At 57.5% G+C, this 12265-nt stretch overlaps 3 protein-coding genes across 3 annotated transcripts; 2 read left to right on the top strand and 1 right to left on the bottom strand.

The window, feature by feature from the left end:
* Positions 1–213: 213 nt before the first annotated feature.
* Positions 214–2184, top strand: B0I36DRAFT_205066 (glycoside hydrolase superfamily; the record flags this gene model as incomplete). Its single annotated transcript, XM_046148821.1, has 4 exons — positions 214–320; positions 408–1476; positions 1510–1950; positions 2023–2184. Coding segments are annotated over 4 exons (1779 nt in total), but the record flags the coding sequence as incomplete, so codon positions are not given.
* An 829-nt stretch (positions 2185–3013) lies between these two features.
* B0I36DRAFT_367260 (uncharacterized protein) lies at positions 3014–4099 on the top strand (the record flags this gene model as incomplete). Its single annotated transcript, XM_046159426.1, has 3 exons — positions 3014–3370; positions 3439–3873; positions 3980–4099. 3 exons carry the CDS (start codon positions 3014–3016, stop codon positions 4097–4099), a joined length of 912 nt encoding a protein of 303 aa, XP_046006978.1.
* A 333-nt stretch (positions 4100–4432) lies between these two features.
* B0I36DRAFT_275155 (uncharacterized protein) lies at positions 4433–6566 on the bottom strand. Its single transcript, XM_046151366.1, has 5 exons — positions 6139–6566; positions 5975–6079; positions 5504–5892; positions 5366–5430; positions 4433–5274 (listed from the first exon to the last, which is right to left on the bottom strand). Exons 1-5 carry the CDS (start codon positions 6295–6297, stop codon positions 4685–4687), a joined length of 1308 nt encoding a protein of 435 aa, XP_046006977.1. The 5' UTR covers positions 6298–6566; the 3' UTR covers positions 4433–4684.
* Positions 6567–12265: the final 5699 nt, after the last annotated feature.

The following is a 12265-nucleotide window of genomic DNA, read 5'->3' as shown; positions in this document are numbered from 1 at the left end:
TAGCTTGTATTTTCGCATGACTGGGTAAGGTGTTGCGCTGTGACAGCTACCCACGGACGGCATTCTCCGCAGGACAGGACCCTGGATACTACCCAATCTTGACATCACGATCACGACCCCTGGCTGCCAGATACCCGCCGCACCTCTTGGCGTCCTCCACATAGGAGTGCTTCCTGATTAGACACAAAACGCAGGAAACAGGACAGGACAACCACAGGCACGATGCATTTCCAGGACGAGGCCGGACGGACCCTCATCCTCCGTGGCGTCAACCTCGCCGACGGCAAGTTCCCCCTGGGCCAGCCTACATACCACCTCGAGTCGCTCGAGGCGGGCGAGTCGTGTACCTACATCAACACATTCTTCACTCTTCCTGCCTCGTCACCACCTGGCGGCACAAATGACAGCACACTCAACGACACGCCTGGCCGGGGTCTTCCCGGCGAGGACAGCAACCACAAGAATAATGGCGTCACCACCAGCAGTGCCTCCTCCCACCCAGCTGCGACCACAACAGACGCCCACACCCACCTCGCGCGCCTGCGCTACTTGGGCTTCAACATCCTCCGCATCCCGGTGGTCTGGGAGGCCCTGGAGCATGCCGGGCCGGGGGTCTACGACGACGCATACATCGCGTACGTCCGCACGCTGGTCGAGCTCTGCACCGCGGCGCCGTACCACTTCCGCGTCGTCATCAACCCGCACCAGGACCTCTGGTCGCGCCTCGCGGGGGGGAGCGGCGCGCCCCTGTGGACAATCCACGCGTGCGGCCTGGACGACCGGTTCTTTGGCGAGACGCACGCCTGCGTGCGGTACGCCGAGTGGCCACCCGATGAGAAGGACCGGGCTAGGAAGGACCCCAAGGCCATCCCGCCGATGATGTGGACGACGAACCACAACCGGCTGGCGACGATGACCATCTTTGCACTGTTCTTTGCCGGCAGGACCATCGCGCCGAAATGCAGGCTGCGGTATCCCCGCGAACAGACGCAGCTGCAGCTGCAGCAGGGCGATGGAGTCGGAGGAGAAGACGAGGCGGCCGATGAGAATATCCAGGACTTCCTGCAGCGGCATTATTTCGCGGCGTACGGCCGGCTCATGGCCGCGCTGGGTGATTTGCCTTTTGGCTATGACAGCATGAACGAGCCCGAGCCCGGATACATTGGCCTCAAGGACCTGGGCACCACTGAGCGCGACACGGCCAAGATTGGCAGCAACCCGACGCCCATCGAGGGCATGCGCCTGGGGATGGGGATGGAGCAGGAAGTCGACGAGTACCGGCTGGGCAAGACGGGCCCGCATAAATCAAGCCGGATGACGATCAAGCCCTCCCGGGGCTGCTGGCTGGACAAGGAGGATCCGCGGTGGGAATTTGTCCGGGCGCCGGAGTGGGAGATGGGGCAGTGCGTGTGGGCGCTGCACGGGGTGTGGGATAGCAAGACGGGGGGCTTGCTGCAGAAGGACTACTTCCACAAGGTCCTGCCGTTCACTGCGCTGGCCGCGACAAAGGAAGAGAACGACAAGGAGGGCAGGCTGTCGTTCCTGTCGAGTTACTGGCAAGAGTATAATCGCAAGTGGCAGGCCGTAGTCCGCGAGCACTCAAAGACGGCAATCGCATTCATCCAGCCAACGGTCTTCTCGCCGCCGCCGCCCAGGGACCCGGTCGAGAAAGGGCAGGACAGGCTCATCGCGTACTCGCCACACTACTACGACGGACTGACCGTCATGCACCGGCACTGGCACGAGCGGTGGAACGCTGACGTGGTGGGCCTCCTGAGGGGCCACCACAAGACCAAAGTGACGGGCCTGCGCCTGGGCAAGGACAATGTGCGCAAGGGTATCGGAGCCCAGCTTGGCGTCCTGGCGAGCGACACGCCGGACATCCCGACGCTCATTGGCGAGATGGGGATCCCGTTCAATCTCGATGACGGCAAAGCTTATCGCAAGGCCGTGGACCCGGGCACAGGTACAGTCAATATGAATGGTGACAGGAGTATTAGTGGAAACAAGGGTAAGGACAAGGACAGCGACGGTGCCGGCGACTACACGGACCACGTCAAGGCGCTCGACGCCGTGTTGCAGGGCTGTGATGCGCATCTCCTCAACTACACGATCTGGGCCTACTCGCCCATCAACACGCACGAGTGGGGAGACCACTGGAACGGCGAGGACCTGTCGATATACTGCGCCGAGACCGGGTCCTTCCCGCAGCACGAGCAGCTTGCAGGCTTCCGGGCGGCTGCGGCGTGGTGTAGGCCGTTTGCAGAGGTCGTGGCTGGCGGCGAGCTCAAGGCCATGTCGTTTGACATAGCCACGAGTCTGTTTGAGCTTGAGATTGAGTTGGGGGGAGACGCGAAAGAAGCCGCAGGAGGACCGAGCTCAGGGTATGCCACTGTTTACGTGCCATGGCTGCACTACAGGGAAGAGGGGCATTCGGACAAGCTGGCTGTACATGTTGAGGCACCGAAAGGGACGACCTGGCAGATGGCGGGCCCGCAGCGGTTGAGGTGGACCTGGAATGGTGACAAATGCACTGCTGGGAAGAACAAGCTCAAGATCAGGAGAGCCGGCGGAGCGCTATCTGAAAAGGAACTGGGGACAATAGTCTAGCTCGTTAGGTTTGGCACGACTGCCTATTGGTCTAGTCAGGTCATGGTGTTGAGCTAGAAAGATATTGTTAATGCTATCTAAGCGAAGGTATGTGTGCACAGATGAGTGACTAGTCGACAAGCGGCTACTTAATCCCAGTTTGGCGCGTATAGACAGCATCCACGATTCCTTCAATGGCCTGATTATCTAGCGTCACGGACTGCCCCAGCTATTCGATGGTGAACTCAATCGAGTCTCAAGCCAGAAGTCCTGCCACGAGCCGATGCTGGCCCAGTCTGTAGTATTCGTGGCTCGTCTGCTTTTTGATAAATATGCTTCCTTGCTCACAAATGGAACATCTCAATACACGACATTGCTCAACCAAAATCACAACCTCTCTCGTTCCGTCACTACAGTCCTCAGCATGAGATACACACTCGCTTTTGCAGCGCTTGCGGCTGTGGCTGTCGCAACGCCAACTCGTCAGCCGGCTAAGAGAGACGCGTGCGACTTGGAGCCGCTTGGTTCTGGCCCTCCAATCACCCCAGATGACGACACAACGTTCCTTGATAGTCCGACCTTGGCAAGCCTTGCACTCAATGCCCCCGTGCCCTCTGGATACGCACAGACATTCTCCAACCTCCAGGGTTCCGTCTCGAGCACCAACTACGTGACCTACACGACGATGGACGTGTACGACCCTTCTGCATGTGCGGCCAAGTGCGACGCCGACTTCGGATGCAACGGCTTCAACCTCTTCTTTGAGCGCGATCCGGTTCTGGTCAGGGCTCATGTCAAACAAACCTGCCAAAGCCCGCCAGGCTGACTCTCTTTCTTTTCCCCTGGTAGGCCCCTGGTGACGCATGTCCCAACCCTTCCAGCACGACCACCATCAAGTGTGTCCTCTGGGGCGGGCCTGTGGTTGCCGCCAACGCCGTCAACACGGGCGAACACCGCGTCCAGTTCCACGTCGTCATCGCCGGGTCCAACGGCTACCGGGCTAAAAAGAACTACGGGGCCAAGGATCTCACCGCACTCGGCTACTGCCCGGCCAAATACTTCGGCGATGGCGCCATCGCGGCCCCGCCATCGAGCTACCTTGGCATCCGAACCTTCGCCGTCGGTGCCCTCGACACGGAGCTCTGCGCCATGGCCTGCAACGAATACAACGACTACCTGTTCCAGCACCCTCCGACGGACGGCAGCGCGCCGGTCACGTGCGCCTTCTTCAATGCATACTTGCAGCTCCAGAACTCGGCGCTCCAGTATCAAGCATGTACTCTGGTGAGTCTCCTTCTCGGGTCGTCCAGCCCAACCATCGCCACGTTGCAACATGGGGATTTTGTTGTGTCATACTATTACTAAAGCTATCGTCCGTTGTTGTTCACAGTACGACCAACCCTGGCCTGCAAGCCTTGCCACCAACTACGGCACTCCCCGCAGCGGTGACAACTACACCATCACCTCGAGCTACGGCTATACTCACCAGATTGCGGGGCAGTGTACTTAGACTGCTCCACGGTTTGTGTAACTGCCAAGTATTCTCGGGAGGGTCTGAAACTTCCCCAAGTAAAGGCGCAAATAGTCGTCCCCTAGGCTTTGTTTTTCGTCTCCTGCAAGCACGATCGAGCGAGGAGGCGGCAAAGGTGCTCAGGGCGGCGAGATGGGGAGAGCATCAGTCGCGTGGCAAGTCATGTGGAGAACTTCATAGAGCTATTAATGATAGATTGTCCTGCCACGTGAGATCGCGATGCGTGTGAGAGCACAGACATTCCGTGCGGCAGTGCGCATGATGTGTACGTCAAGTTCTCATGGTGGTTCCCAGCATTAGTGCGCACTCCTCTTTTCTAAAATGCATCACCATTGTTCATGGTATATTTGGCTGAAGCGTTGAATCTGAAATATGAAGGGAAATAAGCTATTGACCGATATAGAATGAGTGCCCTAAACCAAAAGGAAAAGCTCATCCGCACACAACAACGCCAAAGGGTATCTCGCTTGACGCCAACACACACGCACACACATGAAGCACCCCTGTCCATGAGGCCAGTCTCCTATCAGACTTCGACCCCTTACAGACACAGCCCAGCTCCACTTAATACCGATCACCACCACGAGGTGCCCGCCCGCCGACATACACATTCTCAAAGTCGTGGTGCGGCGGGATCCTAGGATCAGTCCCAACACCCCTTGTCCGCGGCGGCGACGACACCCTCACCCTGTACTCGCCGTGGCCGGTACCATCAGCCACGGCGCCATCATCGCTGTCCTGGCGCATCCGCCCTTGCGCGAACGGCGAGTTGAGCTCGGTGGTTGACGCGCTGCTGCTGCCGAGGCCCTTCTCGATCTCGTCCGAGGCGTCGTCGTCGATGCGGTGGAACGTCGTCAGGCTGAACATGCTGTGCTTCCCGTCCGCCTTGGACGACTGCTTGCTGCTGCTGCCGCCGCCACCACCGCCAAACGTGCTGTTGCTCTTGATCTTGTACCCGCCCGTGTTGCCGGCGCCCCTCGGGCCGCCGCCGCCGGCGGACTGGTTGCCGTAGGTCGGGCCCGAGGTGCCGCCGCTCGTGAGGCCGAGCCTGGTCATCATGATGCGGAACAGCGGGCGCAGGGTTGCGAAGCTACCCGCAGCGATGGCGAGGCCTTGCTCGGTCTGCGACCAGATCGCGATGTCGGTGGTTGCCCCTGGAGAGTGAAGGAAAACAAAAAGCAATTAGTCTCGGGAAGTGTGGACGCCAAGGTTGAAGTCGTGGGTTTGTGTGTGTGAAGAGCTTACAGAGGAAGTCGGGGCTGGTAAAGTCGTTGAGGAAGGCGAGGCGGACGGTTACGGCGCAGCTGGCACTGGAAAGGAAGAGGGGCGCAGTCAGTATCTTGAGTCTCGTGGTTCAAATTGGAGGGCCAGCATTTCACTTACATGCAGGCCATGCTCAGGATAGGGATGATGGCCATCTTGGTCTTCTTGTCCATGTGCAGGTTCAGCACGAGCCATGCCGGCAGCAGCGTGAAGGTGAAGTCGGTGATGATGGCAAAAGTGCTGTACGTGATGGTGACCTTGATGATGGTGTCGAGGGCGAGACAGGTGCCATTGGTCGAGACGAAGCGAGTCCAGGCAAATTCGACGGGCGAGCACTGGAAGATGGCAACAAAGAAGAAGGCTAGACCGGTGGCGAGAGAGAGACCCATGGCGACGAAGATGATCCAGCGGTGGACCTTTTGCGTCGTGATGCGTAACAGGAAGAAGCCGACCGAGAACTTGGAGGCAATCATGGTGATGGCAAAGGTGGGATAGCATGCCCACCAGAACTGTTTGAGGAGGGGAGGCACGACAGTCAGAGCACAGGTCCATCGGCATGAGCCATGTTGCTCAGGAGCAGGACGAACTCACCATCATGGCCCTCATTGCATCCGTGATCACCAAGTCGGTGATGTGGCGACCAGAGCCATAGACTGTGCCGAGGACAGACGTCACGGTGTTGGCGGTGAATGATGCCTGCAAGGCCAGTCAGTCGGCGCGATGCTCACAGGCACATTTCATCGTCACCCTCTTACCATTGCAAACAGCATGAACCAATCGTCTATGCTAAAGGCCTTCATGATTCTGGTTCGAACATAGATGCGTAGAGACATGGCGACCGCAGCCAGACTCCATAGCACGATGGCGACCGTCCTGAGCTCCACGCTCCGGTCGGGAGCGTTGCTTGCCGGCATGTTGTCGACGTCTTGGTGCAGTTATCGGTGGACAACAATGAATGTGGTTGATGATTGGTGCCTGTAACACGATGTCTCCGAGACTGTTTGGTGAGAGGGAGGGCGGCGCCAATACGTGACGCGGGCTGCTGTTGAAGACGTACGGGCACGGCGGCGACGATCCGGAACGAGAACAAAGCTAGCCAAAGTGGGTTGCTGCCCGTGTTTAAATGCTGATGCAGGTCCAGGCAAGGCCTCGTGTGAGACTGCTGGGACCGCATGAGAGCCGGAAATCAGGGTCCTCGACCAAACCACGCCCACCCGGTCTTTCTTGCCCGAGAGCCTGCACCGAACGGCAGGCACCACACATGAAGCGCATGCCCGACACGGAAGTCACATCTCATATCGGGTCGAACCCCTGGCCGATGCTTCGCTAGCGGAGCAGGGACCACGATGGGGAGCGGGGCGGGCGACTGGGACAACAACAACGACGACGGCGGCGGCGGCGATGATGATCTCGAGGATATCTGTGTGGGCACTCGCCAGGGCCACATGGACTAGGGTCTTCTGCGCGCTGCGGAGCGCCATTGCCGCCAGCTGCAGGGGTTCTAGGTTGAGGAGAACGGCAAGGGTAAAGACGCTAGAAAATCGCGAGAGGCGTCCTCTCGGCATCGTCGGGCGCTCGCAGCACCAGGCCACAAGCACGCCTAACGCCACCGGGGACGGTGGTGCCTGGTATTGGCGCAGATCACCCTCAGCTGCGCTCCACGGAGGCTTCGGTATGGTGGGCCGCCTAAAACTCAGCCGTTGTTTAGGGCGAGCCTCACGAAGGATGCATAATTATTAGCAGAACACGAGCGTCTGCCGGCCATGCAGCGAAAAGAACGACAGACACGACCGTTCGAGCCAGTTCGGTTTCAACGAGTGTCAGTCTGGCGACAAGGAACGGGAGGTACCGATTGTGTACAGTAGGACCGCGATAGGCATCTAAGCGGCACAGCTTTCCTCGTGACAGGTCGAAAAAGCAACGCGGTGAACGGGGTAGTAGCAGTGACCAATGGTTCCCAAATTTGGCACCGCGTGGGACGTGCTCTCCAGAAATCTCCAAAAAAGATCGGGCGGACGAGGGTGACTGCCGATATGATGAAACGCTGCATCGTGTCTGTGTCCCAGCCACTAAACATGTCGGCACTTTGAAAGAGGGGAAATGGCATGGTGGCATTGGCCCCGGCTCGCTTGCCTGCGTGCCCCTGGCTAGAAACAGCCAGGGCCGCTCCAGATAATGTCCGCAGTATTACTTGATAATGCGTCAAGTAGAGCAAGAGACGAGCATAGTTATGCAAGACGACCGCAACGTGGTGCATGGTAATAGCCACCCACCCCCAATGGAAACCCTTGCCCAAGAGCCACCACGGGCGCCACACGCCCGGACTGGTGTCTGTGCGCGACCACAAACGGCAGCTAGTAACGACGATCAACCTGGGGCTATGGACGAGGGGGGCTCGGCCGGCTAGTTCTAGCTTCCCTCAGCTCGGCGCCTTGCTCCCTAAAATGGTCAAGAGCCTGTATCCTCGCATGTTCGCTCGCTGCCGATTCCCTGTCTGGGCATTTCCCCGCGTTATGCCACTTGGTCTCTCGACTCTCGGTCGCTAACACGAGGTGAGACTGTAAGAGGAGTGTCTGGGAAAAGACGCTAGCATCCCCGAGCAACGTGTTTTCGGCTAGCACAAGCGCGCGCCCACGTGTCTCACAGCGATTCTTTTACGGCATCTCCCTGGGATGATGCCCACCTGGCAGACACGAAGAAGAAGAAAAAAACGGTCGCTCGCTAATCGCACCTTGCATGGCAGGATGTCGCCAACAAGGCCTGCCGGAGATGCAATCTCGAGGGGCCCAAGCGATCACGCTGCATAATGCCCCTGCATCTGCAACCTCACCCTTGCGCGGGTGTTCAGTCGTCGCTGTTCGAAATCGCGGGGCTTATCCTTTCCTTGCTCTGGCCCTGTCGCCTCCCACGGTCTCTTGGCGCAAGGCCAGCGAGTGCTCCATGCGATGGCACCCAATAGAGTTGATGCCATTTGATTCTATTCACCCGATGGCTTCCAATACCAAGACGTTGGCGATGCAGTCTGCAAAGAAAAAGGTTCGCGCACTTCCCCCTGGCGGGTATGCCGATCTTCAGCACCAGCGCGCGAATTATTTCTTCAGGTCGCCTCGGCTAGGTAGCAATTAGAGCCACAGCCGACATGGCGCCAGTGTTTGGCTCCCGTCCAGCTAGCGACAATAGTGCAACGCTATGCACACGCACTGACACCGGGTTCCGTCTTGAGCCGGTTTTCTAGATGCGTCTGCTGCCGAGTCTGGCCCGGCAGTTGCAAGGAGGAAGCACGCGATATGCCGTCATGATTGGGTCGCTCCGATCAGCCGGAGAAGTGCACCATATCTCTAGTCCTATGTGGCGCATGGAGAGTTCTCCTGGCAGACGGTTTCAGGTAATTCTTGCGAAAGATAAGATATCGAAAGAAGAGGGAAAAAAGCACCAAAGCCATGGCACAGATAGGCAAAGGAAAGCTGGTTGTCCTTGGCATGAACCAGCATGCATGCGATGTCAGCGTTGGGGGGATCAAAGACTTATCACCTCGCAACGTCCCCCGATCTCCGCCGGCCGAGACTGATGGCACCACAGAGGACCAACTTGCGGCAGTCCTGCCATGAATCCGGCTGGTGACCCGATCCCGTGGTGCCAACCGCCGCCTAGTGCTCAGCCCCACTGATTCTCCCTTGTCATGCCTCGAAGTGGAGTGGACACCAAGCCAGATAATGCCAAACGCCAATGATCAACATGACAGTGACGGGCAGCAGTGGGCCTCGTCGTGGAGCATCGCCTGCTTGCTTGCATGTGGAGACTGTCGATTGAAGCTGTGTCGATCTGACAGACCTGATGTGTCAAAGACGCGAGGGCGAATTGCTGCATGGGCCGTTATTCATGCCGCTGTAATTGCTGGCTAGCCTCCCCTGGAACTCTATCGATCGACTACCCACCAGCAGCACGTCCCAACATTTCCAGACGAACAGGGGTCTCTGATAGACAACCCCAGACACACCGACCGACCAGCCCGTCCCTCGGATAGATAGACTGTCTCTTTGGGTTAGCCTTTTTCATGATGCACTCCGGGATGCGTCCCACTTCTTTAGCCTAGTTCAATATTCTGTGGCTTCTTTGACATTGTGATGTCCGTTCTGGGGACTAGTGTTGGCAGCTTCCCGCTTGGCATTTTGCCTTGCAAGACGCCTCGGCCCTAGAGGATGTACTTTTGGGCGGGAGACGGAATTGCATTGTCGTCTCTGAGGCGCCTGGTGCCCAGCCGGATGTGGGTCACATCCTGGACGCTCGCTACCCCTGAGCCCTCACTGGCCCAAAAAACCTGCCAGGCTGTTTCGCCAATTTGCCCCGCCGCCGGTCTTCGACGCCCCGCGCTCTTGTGGTAAACTCTCAATCGCGTCACAAACCAGGAACCCGATGCAGGGTGGGTGGGATTAGAAGGCTGCTATTAGTCCCCGGCAGGACGCATTCCCTCTCGGCCCTCGCTAGAGCCTTGCGCTTGGAGCTAGAGTATCAGAATCCCGTGAACAGCAGCAAGGGATGGCTCAATCACTCCCGAGATTCTCTTCTTGCGCCAGCTGCATGGCCCACGCCCATGGGCACACGTGGGCGGGCCAAACCGGTGCCGCTTGGTGATCTGTGCTGACCCTCTCGCTTCGGCAAGCGACCATGTTGCCATGTGGCAGATGGGACGAGTCTTGGCCCCATCTCGGGGGAACAGACTACTGGGACAGTGTGACAAGCCGTGGATCGCCGCCCCAAAATGCAATCTCTTGATCAAAAAGCAGCATTGCGATCACCGTCGTGCTCAGCTGCTCCGTTTATCACTGCCATCGAGAATTTCGTGACTATCCACTGCCGGAGCTTATCTTCCTACCATCTGAATAGCACTGCAGGCAGCGCGACAGTACAGGACATGCACTCGCGGGATGACAATGCCGACGATCTGCGCCGTCCTCTTCCCAAATGCACAGGACATGCGACCGTGGCAGAAACAAGTACTACCCTGCATTGCTGCACTCCAGACTTTGAAGTTGGCCCTGTTTGGGGGACGCAACGCACGTCGCAGTGTGGTATCCTCGCCCCTTGCAGCAGCAGACTAGGTGTGGTCTGTGGGTACAGGGGTTTCTTCGCAGCTCGAGTTTTGTTCTTCTTCAACGTGTCTGCCCTGTTGGCAAGAGATGCCCGGCAATCTGGTGGTGGGATGCCAAGACGACTCTTGGCTCGGACGACAGACGGAGTGGTGGGAAGTGGTGCGCCACGGGCTGGCGTACAGTCACAAGGACCCCCTGCTCGCAAGCTATGCTTCTTCAACGATAGCATTTCGGCATTTTTCTCGTCGGAGCCCTGGCTGCAGGAGTCGAGTATGATAGGTACAGGTCGTCAGAGATGTCGCTCAGTCCTGTTCGACAGCGCGTGGGACCGATACACGAGTTCGCAAACCGGATTTGCCTTGCTCCCAGGTTGATTGTCTCCTTAGTCAGGCTCGTCTAATGCCTTATATGATTGGGACGCTAGTAACAAGCATCTCGCCTGCATACTATAAGTTCAATATAGCGCGTTATCCGCTCAAAGCTGCGACACATCAGGAACGGTCCAGGTCTCGACATGCAGCATTACGAGGGCACTCGTTGCCGTTGCGACCCAGGCACACCGTTCCCAGGCTCGTCCACCAGCTGGGCGCGTCTATCAAGCCTTGCAAATGCGGCTGCATCATGCAGCATCGTGGTCAAGAAAAAGAAAGCTCTGCTGTCAGGATACATGCAGATAAGCCTCCGAGAGAAAAAGCACCACAAGAACGTGTTGATGTTGCATGTGACACGAACTGTTGCTTGACAGCAAGACTTCAGACGTTCTTGGCACGTGAATACTAAGATAACCGAAGAAAAAAAAGCAAAGAGATGTCACCGCCGCTGCAAGCACCTTGCATGGCTCACCTGAGGCTCGTTCGGGGTCTTGGCACGTCAGTACCAACATCGCGATCCATCATTCATGGCGATAAGGCGAAGTGTGCAGCATGGATCCCTGAGAGCTGCAGGTTCTCGGGCAATTTACGTCCCGCCTTGCGAGACTCTTTTCGTGTTGGGTCAGGCACCGGGCCACCAAGAAACCGGCTTCTGGCGAGAGTGGTGATGGGCGCACCCCTGAACTTTGGTACCCACCTGCTCGCCTGCCCTGGTCATTCCTGGGGAAGAGGGCCCCTCAGACAAATATGGTCGGTCCACGCATGAAGGTTGAGTCGCAGCCATCTTGTGGTTGTTGTGAGACGATTCTGGTTTGGTATGATCTGGTTCGGTGTGTGGATGAACCTGCTATCCCTTTTCGTGTCGGCACGACCAGCTCCGTCTGGAATGGTGAAAGAGGCGGTCCCAGGGCTAGCCTTTCCCCCTAGTGAAAAGCATAAATGGGCTGAGGCTTCTGGAAGAACACGAGGCGCGTTGATTGACCATCTGCCACACTAGCGGTATCACGATAGCTGTACCAATCATTGGCTGTTAGTAATTCTGTAGGGTTTGACGTGCAAACAGACACAGAGCCATTTTAGTCTAATGCAAGCACATACTATGACGATATTTCATCATCTGCACGCTTGCGATCGGCGCTTGGACCGTTGCATACGCCACTCAGAAAGCGGTGTCATAGCTCAGCTGCGAGTCCTTCTTCACCGAAAAATCAATCTTCGAGTGATGGCATGACTGGGAAGGGTCTTCGAAAGTGCTGACAATACATGAAGAAAGTTGTGTCGGTAGGCACAGTTTACTATTCCTCGTAGGAGCCCACGTCAGCTCGACTGTTATAGTAGACACCGGAACTCTATGTTTTAGCAGTATCAGCTACACCATTCAGCTGGCATATTTGGTGTCATCACTGTCGAAGCAATGTTTG

This window comes from Microdochium trichocladiopsis (genome assembly GCF_020744255.1).
Source record: "Microdochium trichocladiopsis strain MPI-CAGE-CH-0230 chromosome Unknown B0I36scaffold_10, whole genome shotgun sequence".
Lineage (NCBI taxonomy): Eukaryota > Fungi > Ascomycota > Sordariomycetes > Xylariales > Microdochiaceae > Microdochium > Microdochium trichocladiopsis.
The sequence above is the reverse complement of the archived record's forward strand: the minus strand, read 5'-3'. Positions and strand labels throughout refer to the sequence as shown.